This window comes from Blennius ocellaris, assembly GCF_963422515.1.
Source record: "Blennius ocellaris genome assembly, chromosome: 19".
NCBI classification, from domain to species: Eukaryota; Metazoa; Chordata; class Actinopteri; order Blenniiformes; family Blenniidae; genus Blennius; species Blennius ocellaris.
Genome location: NC_137668.1, coordinates 20,623,928 through 20,644,847, shown reverse-complemented (window position 1 = coordinate 20,644,847; position 20,920 = coordinate 20,623,928). Strand labels below are relative to the sequence as shown.

At 42.4% G+C, this 20,920-nt stretch overlaps 1 protein-coding gene across 3 annotated transcripts in view; it reads left to right on the top strand.

Moving 5' to 3' along the window:
• ntng1a (netrin g1a) overlaps positions 1–20,920 on the top strand; it is a 108,346-nt gene that overhangs the window by 75,046 nt on the left and 12,380 nt on the right. For 2 of the 3 annotated variants that reach the window (XM_080514884.1, XM_080514886.1), the window contains exons 5-6: positions 13,650–13,676; positions 18,210–18,254. In XM_080514884.1, coding sequence (XP_080371010.1) covers positions 13,650–13,676; positions 18,210–18,254 — 72 coding nt within the window. The remainder of the gene's footprint in view (positions 1–13,649; positions 13,677–18,209; positions 18,255–20,920) is intronic. The other variant, XM_080514885.1, reaches the window with a different exon arrangement.

The window sequence follows — 20,920 nt, the reverse complement described above, 5'->3', positions numbered from 1 at the left end:
AAAACAAAACTGGGCTAAGCGTTTTTCTGCTGCTGCCCCCCTGAACAACATTGTCTGGTAATATGAGCTCAAGCTTCACCCCAAATGTATTTGATTTAATGAATAATGTTGTCCAGCTACAGCTGCTTTTAATTATTTATTCCTGTTTAATTTGAAGTAAATGGGCCAACCTCTGTTTGCGTTATGACTTGTTGAGGCATCTCATATGGGGAATTTATCATATTTCTGATTTAAAGCCCGGGGGATTTGTTTTCTTAAAAATAAAGCTGATATTTGGCCTCATGCAAAAACCATTCATGCACACTTTTTATTGAAATTCCTTTAAAAATATATTAGTTGTGAGAACACTGCCTGCTTCACCACCCTCTATTAAAATGTATTAGTTGCTATGCAGTTTCTCGCGGGCTTGTTGATGATTTAGTAAAATGCAAAAAAATATGAGAAACCTGCCGAATAGTGTATCTCCTGGACCAATGTCACACAATTCCAACAAGGGCCATTATTTTTGCATAAATTCTTCCTATTGTTGTTGTTATTATTATTATTATGATTGCAAAGCATAAAAGCTAGATATGCTCCTTATATAATGTGCACAAAATAGGAATATAATTCAGAATTACATGAAATATAACCATACTGTACAGGAGAGGAAAGAAGAATAGGAGTTTATATGAAATCCTCCCTATCAATCATTATTATTTTCATAAAAATGTTTAAAATTATCAAGGAATGACAAGCAGAGAATACTAATCAAGGAATTTATACAAATAAATAAAACAGTCACCTAACCCACAATATATTACATACATTCTCTAAGAATCTTGTGAACGTGCGCTATGTTGCAGCCGGCGCTGCTCCCATGCATCAGCTAAAATAGAGTGGCTACAAGTTCAAGTGTGCAGCCATTAATTTAAAAGCCTAACTTTTACCCTGTCCTGTCCCCTTATTGCGTCCACTCTGCTTTTCCCACTGGTGCTCCAGGACTCTCAGCTGTCGGCCAGTGATGACTTATTCGCCGTCCCAAAGGATCCACGTTATGAGACTTAGGGAGGGTTAGTGAAATGGCCATTCCCAGTTCTCAGATTGACAGCACATTATTAAAAAAAAGGTGGCACACACACACACACACACACACACACACACACACACACACACACACACACACACACACACACACACACACACACACACACACACACACACACACACACACACACACACACGAAGTGGTCACCCAAACCTGCATGCACAAACTTTAATACACACACATTCAAGTGCACACACAGTTCTCCCTTTGCCCTGCAAGTGATGAAAAACAGTCCGGGTATAAAGTGCATTATTATACTTTGTCTTGGAGGGGGGAAAAAAATCCATAATGTAATAACGCTGTGAAAAATCTATAGGAATGCAAGGTTATCCCTCCTGAATAGAAAAGAAAATGCACAGCACTGACAGAAAAATGCACCTTGTGTTGCTTTGTAATTTTCAGGCCCACTCAGTACCGATTGCAAAAGTCTTCTTTCCTCTCTTCATGTGTGTGCCCCCCCCCCAAAAAAAAAAAGCCAGTGAGCATATGGCAGCTCTGCAGAGACAAATTTGTCAAAGATGAAAATTTAATTAAGATTTAATTTCTTTTTACTATGCCCATCAAGTCGTCTGATGCGATAAGGAGGTCGATGAATCATCATCCGGAGGGGGTGGGGGGGTGGGGGTGGAGGGGATGTCGTCTCACAATGGCGCTGCACCGGTAGCGCAGAAGAAGAACAGGGTTTTAAGAAGTGATGAAGAAAGAAAAGGATGGCAGAGATTGAAGGAGTGGAAGTGGGCATCACTCTCTGTCACGGCTAACTCAGCCTTCTGGGGTGGCTCTGTCTCTCTCACTTTCCCTCCCTCCAGCTTTGTCCCTCACCCACCCTCCGCCTCCCGCCCCGCTCTCATCCTCACTCATTCCTGCTTCCTCCCTCTGTGGAGACAGAAGGAGAAGGATCAGTTTGAGAATTAACCATGGCAGTTCATTTCACTGTAAGGCTGGAAACACTGAGGGAAATAGAAGCCGGCGGCGGCGGAGGAGGGCGGTGGGGCGAGAGGACGGGTGGGGTGGGTGCGGGGGTGGGAATTAACTGGGCCCTCTGGAAAGTTGATTTGAAATCATAAAAATGCATCCTGAATGTGATATTGACACTGTGTGCACTTTAAAGGTATAACACAATTTGGGCATTTTTTTTCATTATTTTCTCCTGCATGTGTGTGCATGAAGTATGAAGGTATATATGAACAGAGAGATTAACCTGCTCACCTGAAGTCCCGGATGTGTAGACTGTCAGTCGAGACTCAACGATGCAGGAAGCTTTGGCTCCTTTCCGCTTATCTCAAACTCTTAATCTCCAGAGCTCATACTGGCTGAGACTGAGAGGAGTCGTCCATTTTTATTTTTTTTTTATCCTCTAGTGGTCCTGTGTGCATTCCCACAATTCATTCTCTGTCCGGAAACAAACTGTCTAAAGGTGCTTTCACACCTGCAGTGTTTAGGTTGACCCAGTTGAGTTTTGTGCAGGTGGGTAGACGTGAACTGGAAACACCCAACGCCAGGATCTGCCCCACTGGGTGATCTTACAGTAATTCTGGCGCAACTCTTTGAGCATATCATCAACCATGGGGAAGCAAAACAACTACAAATAAAAATCTGCCATTCAGCCACTTTGGCGAGGTGCTCCCCAAGTCATCATTGCTCAGTCGTCATGGAAACATGACACCCTGCCAGTCGGTGCAATGTGTGAATGCAAACTGTACTACCTGCGACATCTGACATTTACAGTTTGGTGCTTTCACACACCTGGTCATCTTTTCTCCTAATTGTCAAGCCCCCACTCCATATACCACTTCGTAGCACCGCTGGTCATTTGACACCAGTATCATGATCTTAGTGGCTGCTTGCTGACCCTGGAGCAGTTGATCATGGCAAGCAAAACCCGGCCAAATTGAGCCTGACATTTGAGTCAGATTGAATATGAACGTCCAGCACAGTATGTACATGAAACTATGAGAAAGTGTAGCAGTGGAGGAGAAAGTTTGAGGAAAGTTAGCGCTCACAAATTAAATGTGCCAACACGAGTATTTAGTCATTTTCATACTGCTTCTGAATCTGGATCGAGGGGCATGAAGTAATGTGCCACTCCCCAAAGACTACCACCCCAAATTCTCAGCCTGAAATTTGTCCCAGTCTGCCCCAGAATCATGAATGGGCAGGTGTTGGTGCCATCTGTTCAGAACCGTAATTACTTCTTCTACAGCTCACGATCCTGCAAATTATGTACAAATCTGTTTTACAGCTTTTAGATATTCTGCTAAAAAACACACCTTCAGTGTCGATAATATCTTTAGAAACGGCTTCTTTTGTGTTTTTCTTATCGACAGATCTTATTTATTTGGACCAATGCAGTTGCTGATGTGATGCTTTATCGTTGATAAAGCACAGAAGCTAATGTAAGACAAGACACAGCAAGACCTTTTTTGTCAATGAAAGTATTGACTCATTTATTATCTTTCAGTGTGAACTTTGACAGGTTTCTACAGGCAGTGTTTTTCGCAGTCTGATACTGTGAACTTTCATAAATATGTTTCATTAAATGATGTCGACCTCCAATGTGTTATGCCCTATTTACTTGACGTTCTAGAAAAGTTTTGTGTTTGCACGGCGTTTTGTTGTGTCCGTGTACACGTGTGAAGAAAAACTATTTACTATGGCTGTGGCGTGAATGCGCATTAGCAGCATTTCAGAAAAGTTGTGTTTTCAACCATTTACATGGAGATAGAGTTGGAGCCTTTTCAAAAAGTTCCACCTTTGGAGCTGTTTTTTTTGCATTTTCACTTGAAAACATTCGATCAGGGTAAACGGGGCCTTCTACACTCACTCGCCTATTTGCTGGATTTCCCCTTGCGGTTGTTTACAACCAATCCTTGGACTTACATTTTGCTTTGTGAATTTTTACACCTTTGCTTTGCCGAATATTTAAGTTATATTTTTGGACGATTTTTCTCTCTGCAAATGAGTCTCCGACTTTTGTTACATCATCACACAATGAATCAGAGGTGACATCCTTCAACAAAAAAAAAAAAAAAACGGGTGATGCAGAGCAAAGATCCAGCCCATTTTTGGGGCCTTTTCTTTGGCTGCACTAAGTCTGAGGGACTGCTTGCCTGACTTTAAATTCTAGTTGAATGCTGACAGTTATATATTTTTATATATGGCATTGTTTATTTCCTCACAGATTATGGCTCGTTTTTCTTTACCAACATTAAAGCACTTTGGTAAACCTTGGTTTGTTTTTGCAATATAAATAAAGTTGACTTGACTTTTTTCTTGCGGTCCAATTCTGCAAAGACAACTGTGGCATCGATCGTTGGCTCACATTGTGATGTACTTTGATTGGATTAGGATTAAGATTAGGGTTGTTGGTGGTAGCTGTGCATCGTCCACGAGTCAGCCTCACTTCACGATACATAATTGTCGATTTTGAGTCACAGTGTCAGATATTGTCATGATTGTCCGTCTTCCATCTGAGGCAGCTGGAACTGACAAATTTAAAAATAAATCCATCTGTGTATATAGGCGAAAGTATATTGTGCGGACGCTTTTGAGTCTGTGTGCGTGAAAAAAGAAGTGCAACAGCACTAGTGAAAGAAAAGCTTGTGGAGAAGCGAGACAGCCCATTGAAAGTTGTGACCCGTCTCTACATGGTGACATAAGCGGTGGAGTTATGTAAGAGGAGTGCGGCCTTGCTGCACAGTAACAGCCTTGTGAATGTTCAGACATTGAGTCGAATAACAAGCTATCCGTCCAATCACCTGTAGCCATTTTTTTTTTTTATAGAATAGAATAGAATAGAATAGAATAGAATAGCTACAACATAATTAATAGATCACACTGCTGTACATGATGTATTCTTCAGTTTGCTTATGGTTGATGTGGAAGTCTACTGTTGTTGGATATTCTGACACTAATGATGGAAAGTCTTGTTTTGCCTGCGTCCTGACTCTTTAGCAATCATAAGAATCCATCATTGTTCAATTTCTCTGGGAAAATGTGTTTTCCTCTCGATGACGTGTGGCGTTTCTGAAAATTAAGCCCCCATTTGTTCAGTCTGTGTCGTGATAAAACGAGTAGATTACCTTGTCAACGCGGGATTAAGAGACACTTGTTCCGATGTAGCTGAAGCCAGTCTCCCAGTTTATGGATCTCCTTTGATCAAAGCGGTGAGAGACGCCGACGTGCAGTGGATTTCTTTGACATGATTCATCTGCTGCTTGGAACGGAGATCAGCGGCAGCCCCCGCCCAACTAATCATCCCCAGATTAGCAAGATAAGAAGCTCTGTCGCATCTGGAGGTGACAATCACAATAATAACAAATGTTATTTCAGCTGCTTTCCCTTCTAATGAACGTACATTAATGCAGAACCACAAGATGCCACTTCTTTTCCCAACTGGGAGGTGTTGATTGTGGAAATGCGAACAGACACACACACACACACACACACACACACACACACACACACACACACACACACACACACACACACACACACACACACACTCGCACATACACGCGCTCTGTGATTGATCTTTACGGCTGTGTAGAGGGAGTATATGTATTTCAATGTCAAGACCAACTCCCACTGGGAACCATAATACCACTGAAGAATAAATCTTATACTTTTGTGTGTAAACACAATTAATGCATATGGGTCACCGGGATATAATCCTTATATTACTCATCTTTGAGTAAGACTTAAACACATATAAAAATGCCTGTAGAATGTTGTTATTTTTTTTCATGAAAATTCATACTGAATAGGTATACAAAAAATAAAGCACACATTTAAAAACACCATATACGGCAATAAAACCCCGAATTTAAAATTTTAATGAACTTAGTTCTTGATGTTTTGGTTTAAAAAAAAATAAAAAAAATTTCCCACTAATTTAAACTAGATAAGTAGTTATGTTGTTTCTCTTTGAATTTCAATTAATTGAAAAAGCCAAGTGAAAAGGACTCTATGTATTGAGTTTGTGCCATATGTTCATGCGTGTTCACACACTCCTGCGTTGTGCAGGTGGATTCGCTTCCCCGGACTCTGCCTCTACTTTCTACTTTCTACTGCACTACACATCACCCACTCATTAATGCTTTTAGTCAGGGTGTGAACTGCCGGTGGAGATGGGGAGAATCTACCCCCATGTAGTCGACACATCTCCTCTTCTGTTGGATTATTTTTAGAGCCTCACAATAGTTGAGAGTTACTTCAGCAGTGGACTGGACTGAAGCCGTCAAATTATCGTATCTTGATTAGTCAGTAAAGCAGAGCTTTAAATAGACTTTCACAAGTTGGAAGATCGCCTGTGTTTTTTGCCACTGTTGACACGTTTAGTTTTTAATGGCTGTTGGTGTCAACAGATGATGAAAAACATTGCTCCATGCATGCGAGGAGCAGGCTTTTATTTAATCTATAGAGCTGCAGCCGTTCATCGTGGATGGGCCGTGCAGGTAAAATAGTGCCATAGAAACCATGAAATTCAAACTTAAAAGGTTGTCTATGTATATGTGATAAAAATGTCTAGATTTTCACCAAAAAAAACTAATAATTACTACTGAAAATGACTACAATATCAACATAAAAATTACTTTTAATGAATGACACCTTCTGTTGCAAAATGAAGTGAAATGTTCAAAAAATGATCCTGTAGTTGTTGTATTAAGCATGATTTACATGCATGGCTTTGAAGGTAATTTGATAGCAATGAGGTCACTATCTTTGATGGCAGCATCACTGATATCTCAGCTCGGCTTCCAGTGTTGTGTCCATTATTCTTGAAAAATGTGTAAAAAAAACAACGTTTTATTTGAAATGTTTACAATTTGGTGGCTGGCCGGATGGAGCTTCTCACAGGCTGGTTTTGGCCTTATGTTTGACACCCCTGTATTAAAATGTATATTTTTCTAAACTATATCTTTTTAAAGGGAATTTACATTTTTGCTGTAATTTCTTGCAATAAGCTCCTCTTCTGGTTTTAAACTTTTCTTTACTCCTTTTTTTTTCAGTTGCTTGAAATTCCCCCCATTTTCTCCCCTCTTTTCTCATTTGTTTTGCAATCATGTGTTACATCCTTTCACTCTTTTTTACCTCTTTTCCACACCCACTGCCACTTCCATCCTTTCCATCCGCCCCTTCTTCTGGCATTGTTTCATGGTTACCTCTCTCTCTCTCTCTCTCTCGCTCTCTCGCTCTCTCGCTCTCTCTCTCTCTCTCTCTCTCTCTCTCTCTCTCTCTCTCTCTCTCTCTCTCTCTCTCTCTCTCTCTCATCCAACAACACCCCCAACCACCCCAGAGACTGAGCTTGTTTACTCTGTCTTTTCCACATCTCGGCTCTGTGCAGCTGTGACGGTAATCTTTCTTTCAAATATTTGTTTCTTCCATTCCCACACCCCCCCTCTCTCTCTCTATCTCTCTCTCTCTCTCCTCCATTGCTGCCACCACCGACGAATCCCTCATTCCATCTCTGAAATCCTAAACTGTGCTTCTTTCCAACTGGGCTCTCGGGCACTTTAAGTCTTGCCACCTTTAATTCACATCTACACATGGAGACAGAGCGAGCGAAGCCATGCACTCCGGCGGGGCAAGTCGTAATTTTGCTCCTGAGGAATTCAATCAGGCTTGCAATGCTGCGTGCTTGTGTTTTGGCAGCCTTTTTCCGCTGCTAACCAGTTAGCAATGCCTGTCACTATCACCGGGCTCTATATAGCCAAAGAGCTCCAGATGATGATGGATTGCTATAAAATGATGGCAGCCAGGAAAAGTAATTACCAACTTTGCCTGCGGTGGAAATTCAGCTGATAAGCTCCTTTCTGCAGACGTCCCGGTGGTGCCAAAAACAAACAGGTGACACACACTGAAGGTCAGGGAAGGAATGGATAGTGACCGAAACAATGTAATGACACACACACACACACACACACACACACACACACACACACACACACACACACACACACACACACACACAGAGTCATCCATAGAGGAATCTGGGAAAGTGTGTAAATAAACAGCAGATGAGCTTGTTCAGCGAAGAGAAAAAGATGCATGCTGACGATTTAAAGCAGGAAAACACTTTATTATGGTTTTCTGATAATCCATTAGTGGGGTCTCAGATGGTTGACGGCGTAACTGGAACCGATCCAGTAAAGAATCAACATCAAGCGCTAAGTGTTAACCCCCACGCTACTCTGTGAAGTGAGATTTATTGAAAATCCGTTGGTGCCTCACACGCTATTTTCATGTCTCCCATTTTTTGTGTGCGCGTCGCATGCGGCTGACCCCACACTCACACACACACACACACGTGTGCAGATCATATTCAGAGAATCACACTGCCCTCGGAGATCATGTTCGCCGGCCAGCAGCTCGCAGCCGCGATGCCTTGCGCGGCACATAAAAATCAATGGAGCACGCCGTCAACATAAGCAGCTCCTAATGCTCTTCCTGTGCGATAGGACAGAATTCGATTGCAGCCATGCCCTGTAATGGCACGGCCAGGCAGGTGAAGGGGATTGAGAATGACGGTGATTGAAAATTAATCGAATGACCCGACATGAGATCCCTGGATTTCGCCCCACAGGTTGTTCGCAGGGCGATGAGTAATTGCACTGACAGGCTACCGGTGTTCAGGATCGTGACCTGAAGAGAAGGTCATCTGGCCCTGAACTCACTTAGTGACAGCCGAGTGTAATTTGTCAAAACAGTCGGCATTCTGATTAAGGCTTTGGCGTGTAAAAGATCATTTATATTGTAAGTGCAGGGTGCACTATGGAGTATGGGAGGGATTTATGCCACCTCTGGATGATTCATCAACTCTTCTGTTGAATTATTTCTATTGCCAGGAATGACAAAATACCACTCATGCTATTGGGAGTGAAAGTCAGGTGATTAGCTGTAAAATCACCTGCAGGAACTTTTTTTTTTTTTTTCCAATTTGTTTTGGTTGAAATTGTTGTTAACTGGATCATTTAGGGGCCCAGAGTGGCTCCGTGAAAGTAAAAAAAAAAAAAAAATTACACATACATAATTTTTTTATTGTACAGCACATTGAGTCTTATCTCAAAGTTCTAAAGTGCAGTCATGACATTGAAATATTTTTTTTTTAATAGTTTGATGATTCTGCCTCACAAACACGAGGTATGCACATGGAAGTACATAAATATAGTGCACAACTGTCATAACTTTTGCACTTGTTCACTATACCTTATTTTCTCATCTCAAATTTTCTATTCTTTCTGTCTGTTCTGGAACTATTCGTTTTATGTTCCTCTTATTCTTTAATTAAGATAATTGAATGCAAAGACTTGATGAAATAAGGTGAGGTTGGGAAAATGAAAGCGATGCATTGTATTGTCACATCACATGCGTAAACTTGTAACAACTATTTTCCAGCGTGGAATTAAGCTACGCATTGCTGTTGCCAAGTGTTACTCGTGATGTCAACATCTGACTTTGACCGGTGTGATGGAGTTGCACACCCGTCGCCTCCAGTTGGCTGCCGTTTGTCTGACATTTAAGCTGAGGAAGAGTGGCGTCATGCACAGCTGGTGCGTTGAACTTCCTCCCTGCATGAGCGCCGTTATGAAGAATGTCCCCTGCTCAAACTGTGAACTTGCAGTTTTTTTTTTTGAGACGCTCACTAATGGAGGTGTGCGCCACAATAACAAGAACAAGTCACCCCTCTCTGTTTTTTTATTTATATCCCTTCCACTTAATGCAGCGGGTCCCCTATTCGTCCGCCAAAACTGAATGCAGATAGTGCCTTTGTGTTATTGCCCTGTCAGCTACTTAACCAAGCCCCTTTTTAGCACTGCATTACTGTTTATTTACAGTTCAGTTCCTGAGCTGATACACTTCCACTTTCATTTCCAGCTCTCTTAGTATTCTCGGCTACAGCTTGCTTCCATAAATTGATTTTGATGTCTGTCTACAAGTTTTTAATGTCTTATGTGTTTGATACAACAATGCAGAATGATTACATGCATAAGGATTGTTCAGAAGTCTGAAGAACTTCTTTGTGATTATCATTTGATATGATAATGACGATTTGATGATGACGAATGCAGCATGTGACACAACAATGGCTGCAACTGTTTTGCGGTCATGAACATGAACATTTGTGAAAATAATAATAAAAAGTATTAAAATGTGATGAAAAGAAACTAAATCTCATTTATTGTTTTGTTACAAATGGGATTGAGAATCTCTAAAAGATTAACTCTACAATAATATGTTTGATTTACAAAAAAGAATGAATCACTTGACCTTGTCTTACAGTAGTTTTCATTGAAGAGTGCTTTTAAAAAAACATTCTCTAGCAATCCCTTACACAAACATGCTTTGTTGAAGCAAAGTGGACTTACTATAAGTATTAGAAAGTTGAGAATAGTACAGAAATTTGCATTTATATGAAAAATCAGCAGAATAAATTCTTCTGTTTTCTTGGATTTCCTTCAACCTACTTTTGGACCCCGTTTACACGACAACGTATCAAGTGCAAACACAATGGTGAGTACGCGGACATACAGACACATATGGAAGTGCAAGGTAGCCCACATAGTCACATGTTTCATTCAGTTCGCCTCAATAATGATCCTTAATAAAATCTTGAGCTGGACAATATGGTCGTAGAAGCACAGGGAAAATAAATCTTCTGTAAAAATACCATGTAGCTGGTGACAGTTATTGGTTGCTGTGCAGCATTGACACCATTATCGCGCAAACTCGTCTTCTCAATTTCTAATGCAAAACGTGAACCTGCCCTGAAACCTGTGTGGTTTTTCCATCATTATTCTACATATTGCAACAATGTTTGACAAGATGGTGATGGTTATGTCCCATCTCCACTTCCTCACTTAGTTTAGTAATAATAGAGCGGATCCTTAAAAACACAGTTTTCATCAAATAATATTTGTTTCACTTAACATCAGTTATTTTCTTTGCATTATTGTGATTAAATCAAAAATTACTAAAGAAGTAGTGACCTTTAAAAGTAAAAATCCACAACCCTTTTAAAAACCTGGCGGAGTCACTGGGGCACTTTGCTGCAGTGTCTTTCTCTGCTAATTAACTCCATCCATCCATCTTTGAGGGAAAAAAAAGATTTGTTTCTATCATTTGTAAAAATCGATGACAAACACAAGCTGAAGCTCAAATCTTATGTTCTATATCCTGCAGAGTCTTGTCATAGTTGCTATTGTGATGAAACGCTAAGACTGAAAATGGGACATCTGGCTGTTATTTTCATATAATCCACTGTGATCCAGTAAAGACCAAGACACAGCTGATGAAGTAATCTTTGATACATTCAGATCAGCTAAGACGCGAGTAATACTACACCGAAGTTGTATCATGATCTGTTTTTAAGATTCACATGATCTTCTTAAAGCACATGTGAACGGGGGGCAGAGCGACACCCCTCTCCCATGCTGCGATACCGCGAACCTGTAATGCCAAATTAAACTTCACTCCGCAATCAAGACGTTTGTGACTCTGATTGTCCTTGCCTCGTCCTTCCCGTCCCCCCGGTTAGCATCTGCCCACCCACCCCCCCCTCGGGAGGTCTGACATCCATTACACTCTGTCACCGCGTGTCCCAGCGCAGCCTCTCTGCGCGTCACCGCTCTCGGGGCCGGTCGCCGACTTGCCTCCTAAATACAACCAGCAGGCAGAGATCAGAGGGGAGAGCGGTCTGAATGGCAGCAGTTTGATCAAAGTGCATGTACACAAACACACGCACACGCTCGGGAGATCCTCATGTTTCCCCTGAGCGCTCCGAGATGCTTCGTGACGGCTCCATTAGATGAAAGAGCCGACCGAAAATCCGGCGCTGCGTTTCCTCGGGCCGTAGGTGTGACAGTGTGTGGATGACGAAGCACGTGAGAGAGCGAGAGAGAGACAGAGAGACAGACAGAGCTCTTTTTCTTTCATTTTCTCTTTTCCTGTGTGGAAGAAATGTGGGCGACTGCCTCGTATGGCCCAGCGTGCCTTTCCTCCTACGGCGAAGGGGTTGTTTGTTTTTGTGGGCAGGCTGCCTTATTGAGGGCAGGGGGTAGAGCGAACAGGAGGAGGGCCCCTGTTTAAAAGGATGATTAGAAAAAGTGGACTTGGCACCAGTGTCCTGACAGCAAATTCCTCTGAAGACGAATCGTGACCAATAAATAAATACCCAGAACAACTAGAAATATGGCACCTGTGTTTTTTCTGACGCCGCACGTGCCTCACATTGTCTGTTTTTTTTTTTTGTTTTGTTTTTTTTTGCACTCACTGTCCTAAAGCCCTTGTTAATCCACAAAAGAAGATGATGGTGGTTGGTTTCGATGGTGAAATGATTGGCTAAAGGAGCCTTGTGAACGCCTTGGTGTCCTCAGATCCATAGCCAGCCAGCGTCCCGGTGTGGGAGAGATCTGGTCACCATGGGAATGAGACAGACAGCATTATCTGCTCAGTGGCTGCCTGGCTCAAGAGATTGCTCAGCGGTGGTCGTGCGGACAGGCAGGCACGGCAGCAGGATCAGACTTGTTCTCCTTTGGCGTCCAGAGTTTTTTCGTCCATGTCACATGTGCGTGTTTGTAAGGATTTTGCGTATCGACCGTCTCACAACTGCAACACTCCCACTGCACACTGCAAGCTGATGCTCACTAATCACAAAAAAAATAAATAAAATAAAATGTTTTTCACAGGCCTGGTGGGTTCACGAGAAAAAAAAAATTTTTTCAGTGATGTTACTACCTTTTATGAGGTAAACTCTGTAGGGTGGGAGACCATAACCACGTCTTACTCTGGGACATGAAAGAAAAAAAACAAAAAAAATCACAGAAGAGACCAGAAAGACCAGAAGAGCTATAAAGTTTAACAAGCAGCAGACAACATTCTTAAATCACAGGAAATACAACCAGTGTTGTTTAAGTAATGTTCAGTTAATGCTTGAAAAGTAACTCCTGTGGTACTTCTAATTTACTTTCTCAATTAGATCGTCTGTCTGTCGTCCACGTTATTGCAGAGTCACTCAGCTCCCAGCACTGTGTGCGTCTGTCTTATAACTCCTCTTTTGACTCATCAAGTTCATTAGTTTGTTTGGAGAAGATGCTTGATAACCTGGATCCTATCCTGTGGTGAAAGAATCTGATTTGTCGACTAATGATGAAATGAAGCAGTGACAGAATAGCTGAAATAAACCAACATGCAGAGAGTAAGCCGGCCGATCTCAGTAATGGAGGGGAAATTGCACCTTTTTGAAAATTCTGCCAAGGAGATGAACACTTCCTCCAGAGTGTCATGACTCTCAGTCCACATTCTCCTGGGACTTGCTAGTTTTATAGTTGAAAGTCGCCTGTAATAACAATCCATCCAATTCGTCTTCTGTCCATAGAAATCTATGTCTCCTCGCCATTGTTAATCTGTAAAATGTATTGTTCTCTGCACATGTGACACAAAAAAAAAAAAAAAAAACAGAAACGCACAAAATCCTGGCCCGGCATTCTAACTTTCCACCATTTCAGTCCTTCAAGTCTTTGTTATGATTAATGGACCGTCTTCTTCTCTTTTTCTCTTGCAGGTATCCCCAACAACATTGGTCCAGTCAGTAAGTAAACAACCGCAGAGCAGCTATATGAATGCTTAATGCTTTGCTTTGCCTATTGTTTCACCCTTCACTGTACATCCCTCAACTTGGTACCAAGTGTTCATTTCTGATTCCAATCTTCTTCTCCCAATCAATCACTCAACTATTGTTGACTAAGCTTTTTTTTTTTTCCACCTTCTTCTTTTGGTAGAGGCTAAGCAATTTCTTGAGGCTATATTGCCATGCAGTGGGCATATTAATTTACTTTATCCAGACCCAACTCAACCAGATAACACTTGCCTGGCTCTGCATGCCAAATGTCATTTGTTTTTTTTCCCCCCCTCTCTCTCCCATGCATTATAAATAAATGGCATCTAGACTTTATTAAAGTGCCAAGACCTCTCTGGCAGTGTAATGTCATAGGAGGTCATTTTAATATAAGCCGCAAGCGCCTCGGCTGGTATTATCTTCGTCAACCAGTAGCCCCTCAGGAGGAGGGGAAGGAAGAGAGGTGCCATGTCTCAAGTTACCGCTGCCTGGAAGGCTGTGTGATGCAGGAACCATAGGGCTGTATTGAACAAGTCAAAGTGCATTCACAGCCGGGCTCAATTCTCCCTCAATCTTTTTTTTTTTTTCATTGCCCTGTTCCAAGCAAGTATCCTCTTATCCCTGGGCAGAAAATTGATCAGCAAATTGCCCTCTCCCCGAACTGATCGTGAGCCGACATAAATTGAATTCTTAAAAAGGCATGATCATTTTTGATAAACTATCATTACTGATGAAGTTACCCATTAAATGATGATGAGCAGGAAGAGAAACCACAATCCCCTTGATGGGCAATAGAGGTAAATCCACTACCTCCATCCCAAGTTGACTGTGGAGCTTTGTGGATGCACCCTCATACATTTGTAACTTTAGGATACGTTTCCAGGATTGCTAAACGTATGTAGATTAATAATCAATACTTTTTATACTAATGGCCACTTCAACTTTCTTAGAAAAATGCTGAGGAGGAGGCCAATAACTGACTTTTTCCCCCGTCGGCATATTTTCAGCAATATGTGTTACAGCACGTGCATCTCAGAAAGTCAAAGCACCTTTAAGTCAAGCACATGATTTTTACAACTGTTTTACATGAACTCAGACATGTCATCAGTTTCTTTGTCTTTAGTTGGATAATTATGGCTTCAGCTGATAAAAATCTAAAGTTATTGGATGAGTCCAAAAATAGATGATCAGGAAAGTGTGTACACACTGAATACTTTTCCTTGAATTCCTGCATTAATGCTGTGTGGCATGAGGGATTTCTCATGTGGTGGCAAAGTCAGTCAGCCGGCCAATCAGAGCTCAGTAACACCACAAAGCACCTGCTCGACCTTATGTTGACTTTGGCCTTGCTAAAACGATGACAAAAGATGGTCCAGTTCTTCTTGTACTTAGCCTTGGGAGCACTCTGGGGCAGGTGGGCTTTGACCCTGAATCTCCTGTCAAGCCTCAGCCTCTCTGAGTGAACTCAAACAAAATGATGCTATATTTTTATATTTTGAAATATTTTAGCTGCAAGCTATAATAATAATAATGATAATAATAGAAAATAATAAGTCACAGTCTAAACAGTTTTAAGTCACATGTATTGGGTCTAAGGTAGCCTGAAGTCCGCCTCTTCTACTTTAAAACCTCTGACATGGATTAGTTCGCCTTTAACTTTGTGCAATAATGAAAAAGATATTCCACTTTCTGTGGTATTTTACCCTCTGAGATGCACCTCGGTTTATTTGATTCCCTTATTAGTGTTCATTTACAAAGTGCGGCCGACAGCCTACTTGTTTTGACTCTCAGTCTATTGTACGCTCAGATGTTATCAAGCCAAGTTTTCCCAAAGGACACACGCAGACTTGCCTTGTTTTCATCAATCAACAGCTAAGATGACCACTGGGCAATTTGCCCGTAAGGCGCTGTGTGCAACACGGGACGGAAACAGATTGTTCCCAGGTGTTTGTTTTTTTTTCTTCCTTTTTTAAAATCAGGCTTAAGCATAGCAGCTTACACAGGAAGTGAACGCTCTCTGTAAAGTCTGATACTGTGTCATGAGTCAGAAATGGACATGTGGCCAAGAAGAACAACCCCACCCCCCCCCACACCACACGCACACAACCCCAACCATCACTTGCCCTTAAAAAACTCTTCCTCTGCTTGCCTCGTCTTCACCCCGTCTTTGAGTATTTATGCTTTCTGTCCATGCATGGCATGAGTAGTGTGTGTGTGTGTGTGTGTGTGTGTGTGTGCGTGCGTGTGCGTGTGCGTGTACGTGTGCGTGCATGCTCTTCATACATCCTGTGTATGCGTACATACTTACTCACCGCTGCATCAGTCTTCTACCTCCCATCCAAATTGCAAGGCCAGACCATGTCCAACGGCTGTCCTCAAATCCTTTACAGGGCGAGTGTGCATGCTGATAAGCGTGTACTTGTATGTGTCTGCGTGAGGGTGTGTGAAGAGGAGAGGGGCTAGAAAGGACACTGACAAACCAAAGTCTTCACTTCTCATCCAGATTGGCCCACGGGGATTTAGATTTCTCACGAGTCGCTGTCTCGCCGCCGCAGCCTCCCACAGAACCAACGTAACACTAAAAACTAAACATGCTGACAGCTTTTATTTTTTATTCTCAAGCCTACTGAAGAGGATGGGGCCATTCTCATTTTCAATGTGAGCTCAAATCAGGTTCACGCCTGCGTTATTACTAAAGAATAGAGTGCGAGAGATTAGAATGTCCTCAGGATTATTAAAAGAAGTGGAAGCAAAACTATTTGTGTGGGGGAGAAGAAGAAAAAAAAACCAATCCTATGCGCTTCCATGTTGTTGTTTGAAGGTAATTGAATTCCTTATTGACTTTTCTCAATTCGATTTCAAGTTTATTAAGCCAGGCAGTATTGCCTAATGCAGACCATTAAAGAGAAATTAATATTAGAAAAAAAATGTGGCTCTGCAAGATTGCATTTCATTGTAAGTAAAGCATTGATTAAAAACCGTCACCACTCATTTAGCTCGCCTTACCTGAATATTCCCCATAACAAAATAATTAATGGAACCCAGATGTGGATTACATCCAATCAATTGCCAGCACAGAGTAATTAAACCTTACCTTTCGATACCAGTTGGACCTTTTCAATCTGGACAGTAGAATTTGCTCATGTGTGTCTGTATTTTTCACAGATGAATGAATATTTTTGTGCTGCTGTCACTAATCGATGGCCCATGTCGATACCCATCAGATTTTCTTCTGAGTAAATGTTTTCAGTGCTAAATTCTCAACAAGACAACAAAAGATAAAAAAAAAAATGAAATATGCTGTGAGAAAAAAATAACAGATTTTTAGGATAGAAGCCTTGCTTTTAAGTGGTGATGTGGTGTGCCTGTTTTCTTAAGCTCTTTATTTGGTAATCTGTCATTTTTCAAGGACTCTCATCCAGTGACTCATGTGACTGTAACCCACTGGAGGTGTACCAGTCATCAGCGATGCCAGAATCCCCACGCAGGATCAGTCGTGAAGCATTTTTTTGGGGGGCGATAAAATGTTGTTGTTTATTTAAAGGAGATATGTGCATGCTCGTCTTGTATTGGCAATCTCCAAATGATTGACTATGGCTGCTAAAGTAAGTGATCGTCACTGTGTGTATACATGCAATCTCACAGCTAATGTAATATCAATCCTCGGTACATTAAATGATTCAACGTATTCTCCATTCGCACAGTTGGGGGAACAGTTTTGGCTGAGACACCACTGGAAGTTAATTGCCTGGGATTGCATGATTCATGGAGTCAATAGCGAAAGGACAGAAAGATCAAGTGAAGAGATGAAGGGGCACAGTGAGGAAACCAATCCGTATTCCTCCCCTTTTTGCTTGAGTCCTCTCCATTTCCAACCGCAAAGTATTTCCCTGACACGGAAATACTGACTTGTATGTAATTATGAGGTTATGCTACCCACAGCAGTCCGTCATTCCAAGCCCCAACACCTGCCATTATTTATTCATTGTTATTCCTTCACCAGAAATACACTGTAATTAGATATTGATTACATAGTCGATGTGATGAATTAAACAAAATGCCCCCTAACGTCTTCACTTGCTATACATAGTTTTGACTCCCTTGCATAAATCATGACTTAAATACTGGGTTTAGCTGCGTTTTGTCATATTTTTTTTTCCTTCCGTTTTTTTCCACTCATCATTGCCATCACCATGTACATACATATATACTGAAAATCCCATGGAAGACACACAAATTACATACAACGTCTCTCTGATGTCCTCCCAATGGGTCTTTGGATGCATTCTCTGCTCGTCCATGTCAGCCCCCCCCCCCCCACCCCCACCACCACCCCCATTGTATTTGCTGTTCCCAATGAACTGATTTGAGTCATGCTAGACATGTTCGTGTCTCCAGTTGTGTGTGTCAACTATCACGTAGTCCCCCCCCCCCCCCAGTCGATCTGTTAAAGTACATCACACAAGGACACTTGAATAACTCCTGGTTTCTCTCAATTGCACGCAGTTCGGCCGAATGTGTCATCCCTAGGTGTCGCTAACCGAAAAGAAGGTAGGCATTCAAGATTATGCAACACTTGAAATAAACACTTTTTCCACAGATTCATTTACCTCAAAAAAAAAAAAAAAAAAAAAAAAGACTCTTTAGTAGCTGAGAGCATTTTGAGAAGCATCTTGCCCTTCCCCGGGCTTCCTGACAAAACCAAAAACATATTCCGAGTCCGCTCGCCATGCTCAAAAGGAGGAGGTTTGTGTAATAATGGAACACCCGTGATGCAAAATGCTGCAGCGCCATACTTTATCCTCTCAAACACTCAATGTTTGTACTGTTTATTTATACATTAACACTTGATTCTAATTAGGTGTAAAGCTTCCAGCAATACTCTGTTACATATTAGCTGAAGAGGAGAAAAAGCTGAAGAGGTATCGTGGCAGTTATTTTATATTTTTATGCAGATGTTGGGCGCAGTTTAATCCTTCATGCAGATATGATGTGGGGCTTCCTCACGAGCACACAAACTCTCGGCTCTGTGTTTCCATGACTGCAGTCAAGCGCACAGAGTCGTACGTATCCGGGGCTTATGTTGCCTGGTATGATGGCAGAGGCTGGGCCTATTATTTCTTTTTCCCCACTGTTTGTTTTATGACCGGAAAGGAATGGAGGGATTGATGTGTTCACTGCTTGCCAGCTTCCTTAACCACGCTACCGTGCACAAATTTATAGAGTGAGAATTCTTGGCCAGCTGCCACCAAGGTGGAGAGTAGTTTGTCAGGGGATAGTTTCTGTCTGGGAAAACACATACACACACACACACACACACACCCAAGGACAGGCTTTTGAATTATACAAAGCACTTGTTAATGAAATGAAGTGTAGCGACCATAATATTTGAATTGTTCGGCATCTGAGGCTTCCATAACAGACACTGCCACGTGGCGCTGGCCTCCCTCTGCAGCGTCACACCTTATTTTCAATACCATCCTTCATCATCATTACGTGTTTTTTTTTTTAATTTTATGTACAGTTCAGATTTTCTTAGTTATGATGTGTTTTGTTCATTTGCAATATCACATTTTTTTTTTCCGTTTTGTTTTTTTTTTTCTTTCTTGTTTTAATTTGTCTAGTAGCTCCTCAGGTTGCGTTGTCCACTGCCCCCTCTGTCCACGTTGCAAACAGCAAGCGAGGTAGGAGCTCGGGAGTTCGTGGAGTTGCTCCCTGACCACCACCCCCCCCTCCCTCATCCCCACCGCCACACTCACCCCCGGATGACACCCAAGTCTCCTCACTGTCTGAACTGATGTTTCCGTTCACCCCTGAACCCTTGCAACACTTACCCAGCGCCGGAGCACTCCTGTATACGTATCTCTGGCTCAGTTTCTGGACTGATTGCTTTCACCGTACAACTGCAGTGTGGACTCTTGTGTACAGAACGATTTCTAAACACTATCAAAGTCCCTTGGAATCAGGTATTTTTCAGTGAAAAAGAAGTGGGTGTTTGAGACTCTGACTATTTTGGTCGGTTGGGTGCTCCCAAGCCTTTTTATTTTCTTCCCCATGTGTGCATGATTTATGACCTTAGCCTATTTCTAGAAAGGAGAGATTATTTGTCTTCTGAGAGTATGTCAGTGAGAGTGAGGCATCTAATGTAAAAGATCTTAGCTCACATTCAGATAAGACGCGCGCCGATTTAGGTGAAAGGTCGCCCAGACGGGACTTGGGTCCAGAGCCTTTGCCAGGTTGTTAGCGTCCAAACAGCGAGAACTGACCTCAATACAGATTCTTAATAACCGCAATCCCTTGGACGGAAGCCCCATCCGCTAACACCACTTCTCTGGAGCCGCGAGTGGGCTTTCTGTCCGAGTGGCTGCCAGCGAAGCTTAAGGGTCACATCTGTCTGCCGCCGTGACACAGTGTCAGTGGTCACTCAGCGTGGCGGACTGATCCTCGGTTGGGGAGAGCTGAGCTTCCTCGCTGCACGCCTCAGGGCAAGGCTGCCAGTGAGTATCACGGACTGGAGCAGGTTTCGCAGTCCCACTCCAACTCCATATACTGTACATCTAATCAAGCATGACACACTCTGTCCTGAATCCAACACGCTGCACTGCACACCCGCAGCCTACTGACTGCTTTCAGAGGACGTTCCTCTACGACTTGGTAATATCTGTTGTGTGAATTAGAAGTGTCCTGAATTTACAAACGTCATCTGAAGTGTCACGTCATTTACCAAGATAAACCATGGCATAACGAAAGCTCACTTGCACTAAATATTTTTGGAAATCCCCCCGCCCACGCTACACCATTGCCAGTGGTTGAGAGACTACCATCATTCATGGTTTGATCTGCCTTATGCTGTGTTGTGTTCCCCAGTGTGATCGTGTCTCTGTGCCATCATTTTGGAATCTTCCTCGCCTGGTGTTGTGCTGTGCTTAAAGTGATGTGAACCTCCCGACGTTGTACTAACGCCGTGCTATTATATGTGATGCCTTTTTTTTTTACCTGTAACTCTGGCTGTGCCCATGCCAGACTAATCTTCAGCCACCCGACCTCTCATCGCTCTCCCCCCCCACCGATCTCCTGGTTCCCCCCCTCCACCTCGTCAGCATCTCCATTTCTAACCTCGCATGCCATGCCGCCTTGCTCAGATTTTTGGCTAACCCTCCCGCCGTCGCGCTCGCAGCAACAGCAACAATTCCAACATTCGCCACCGCGTCTCTTTC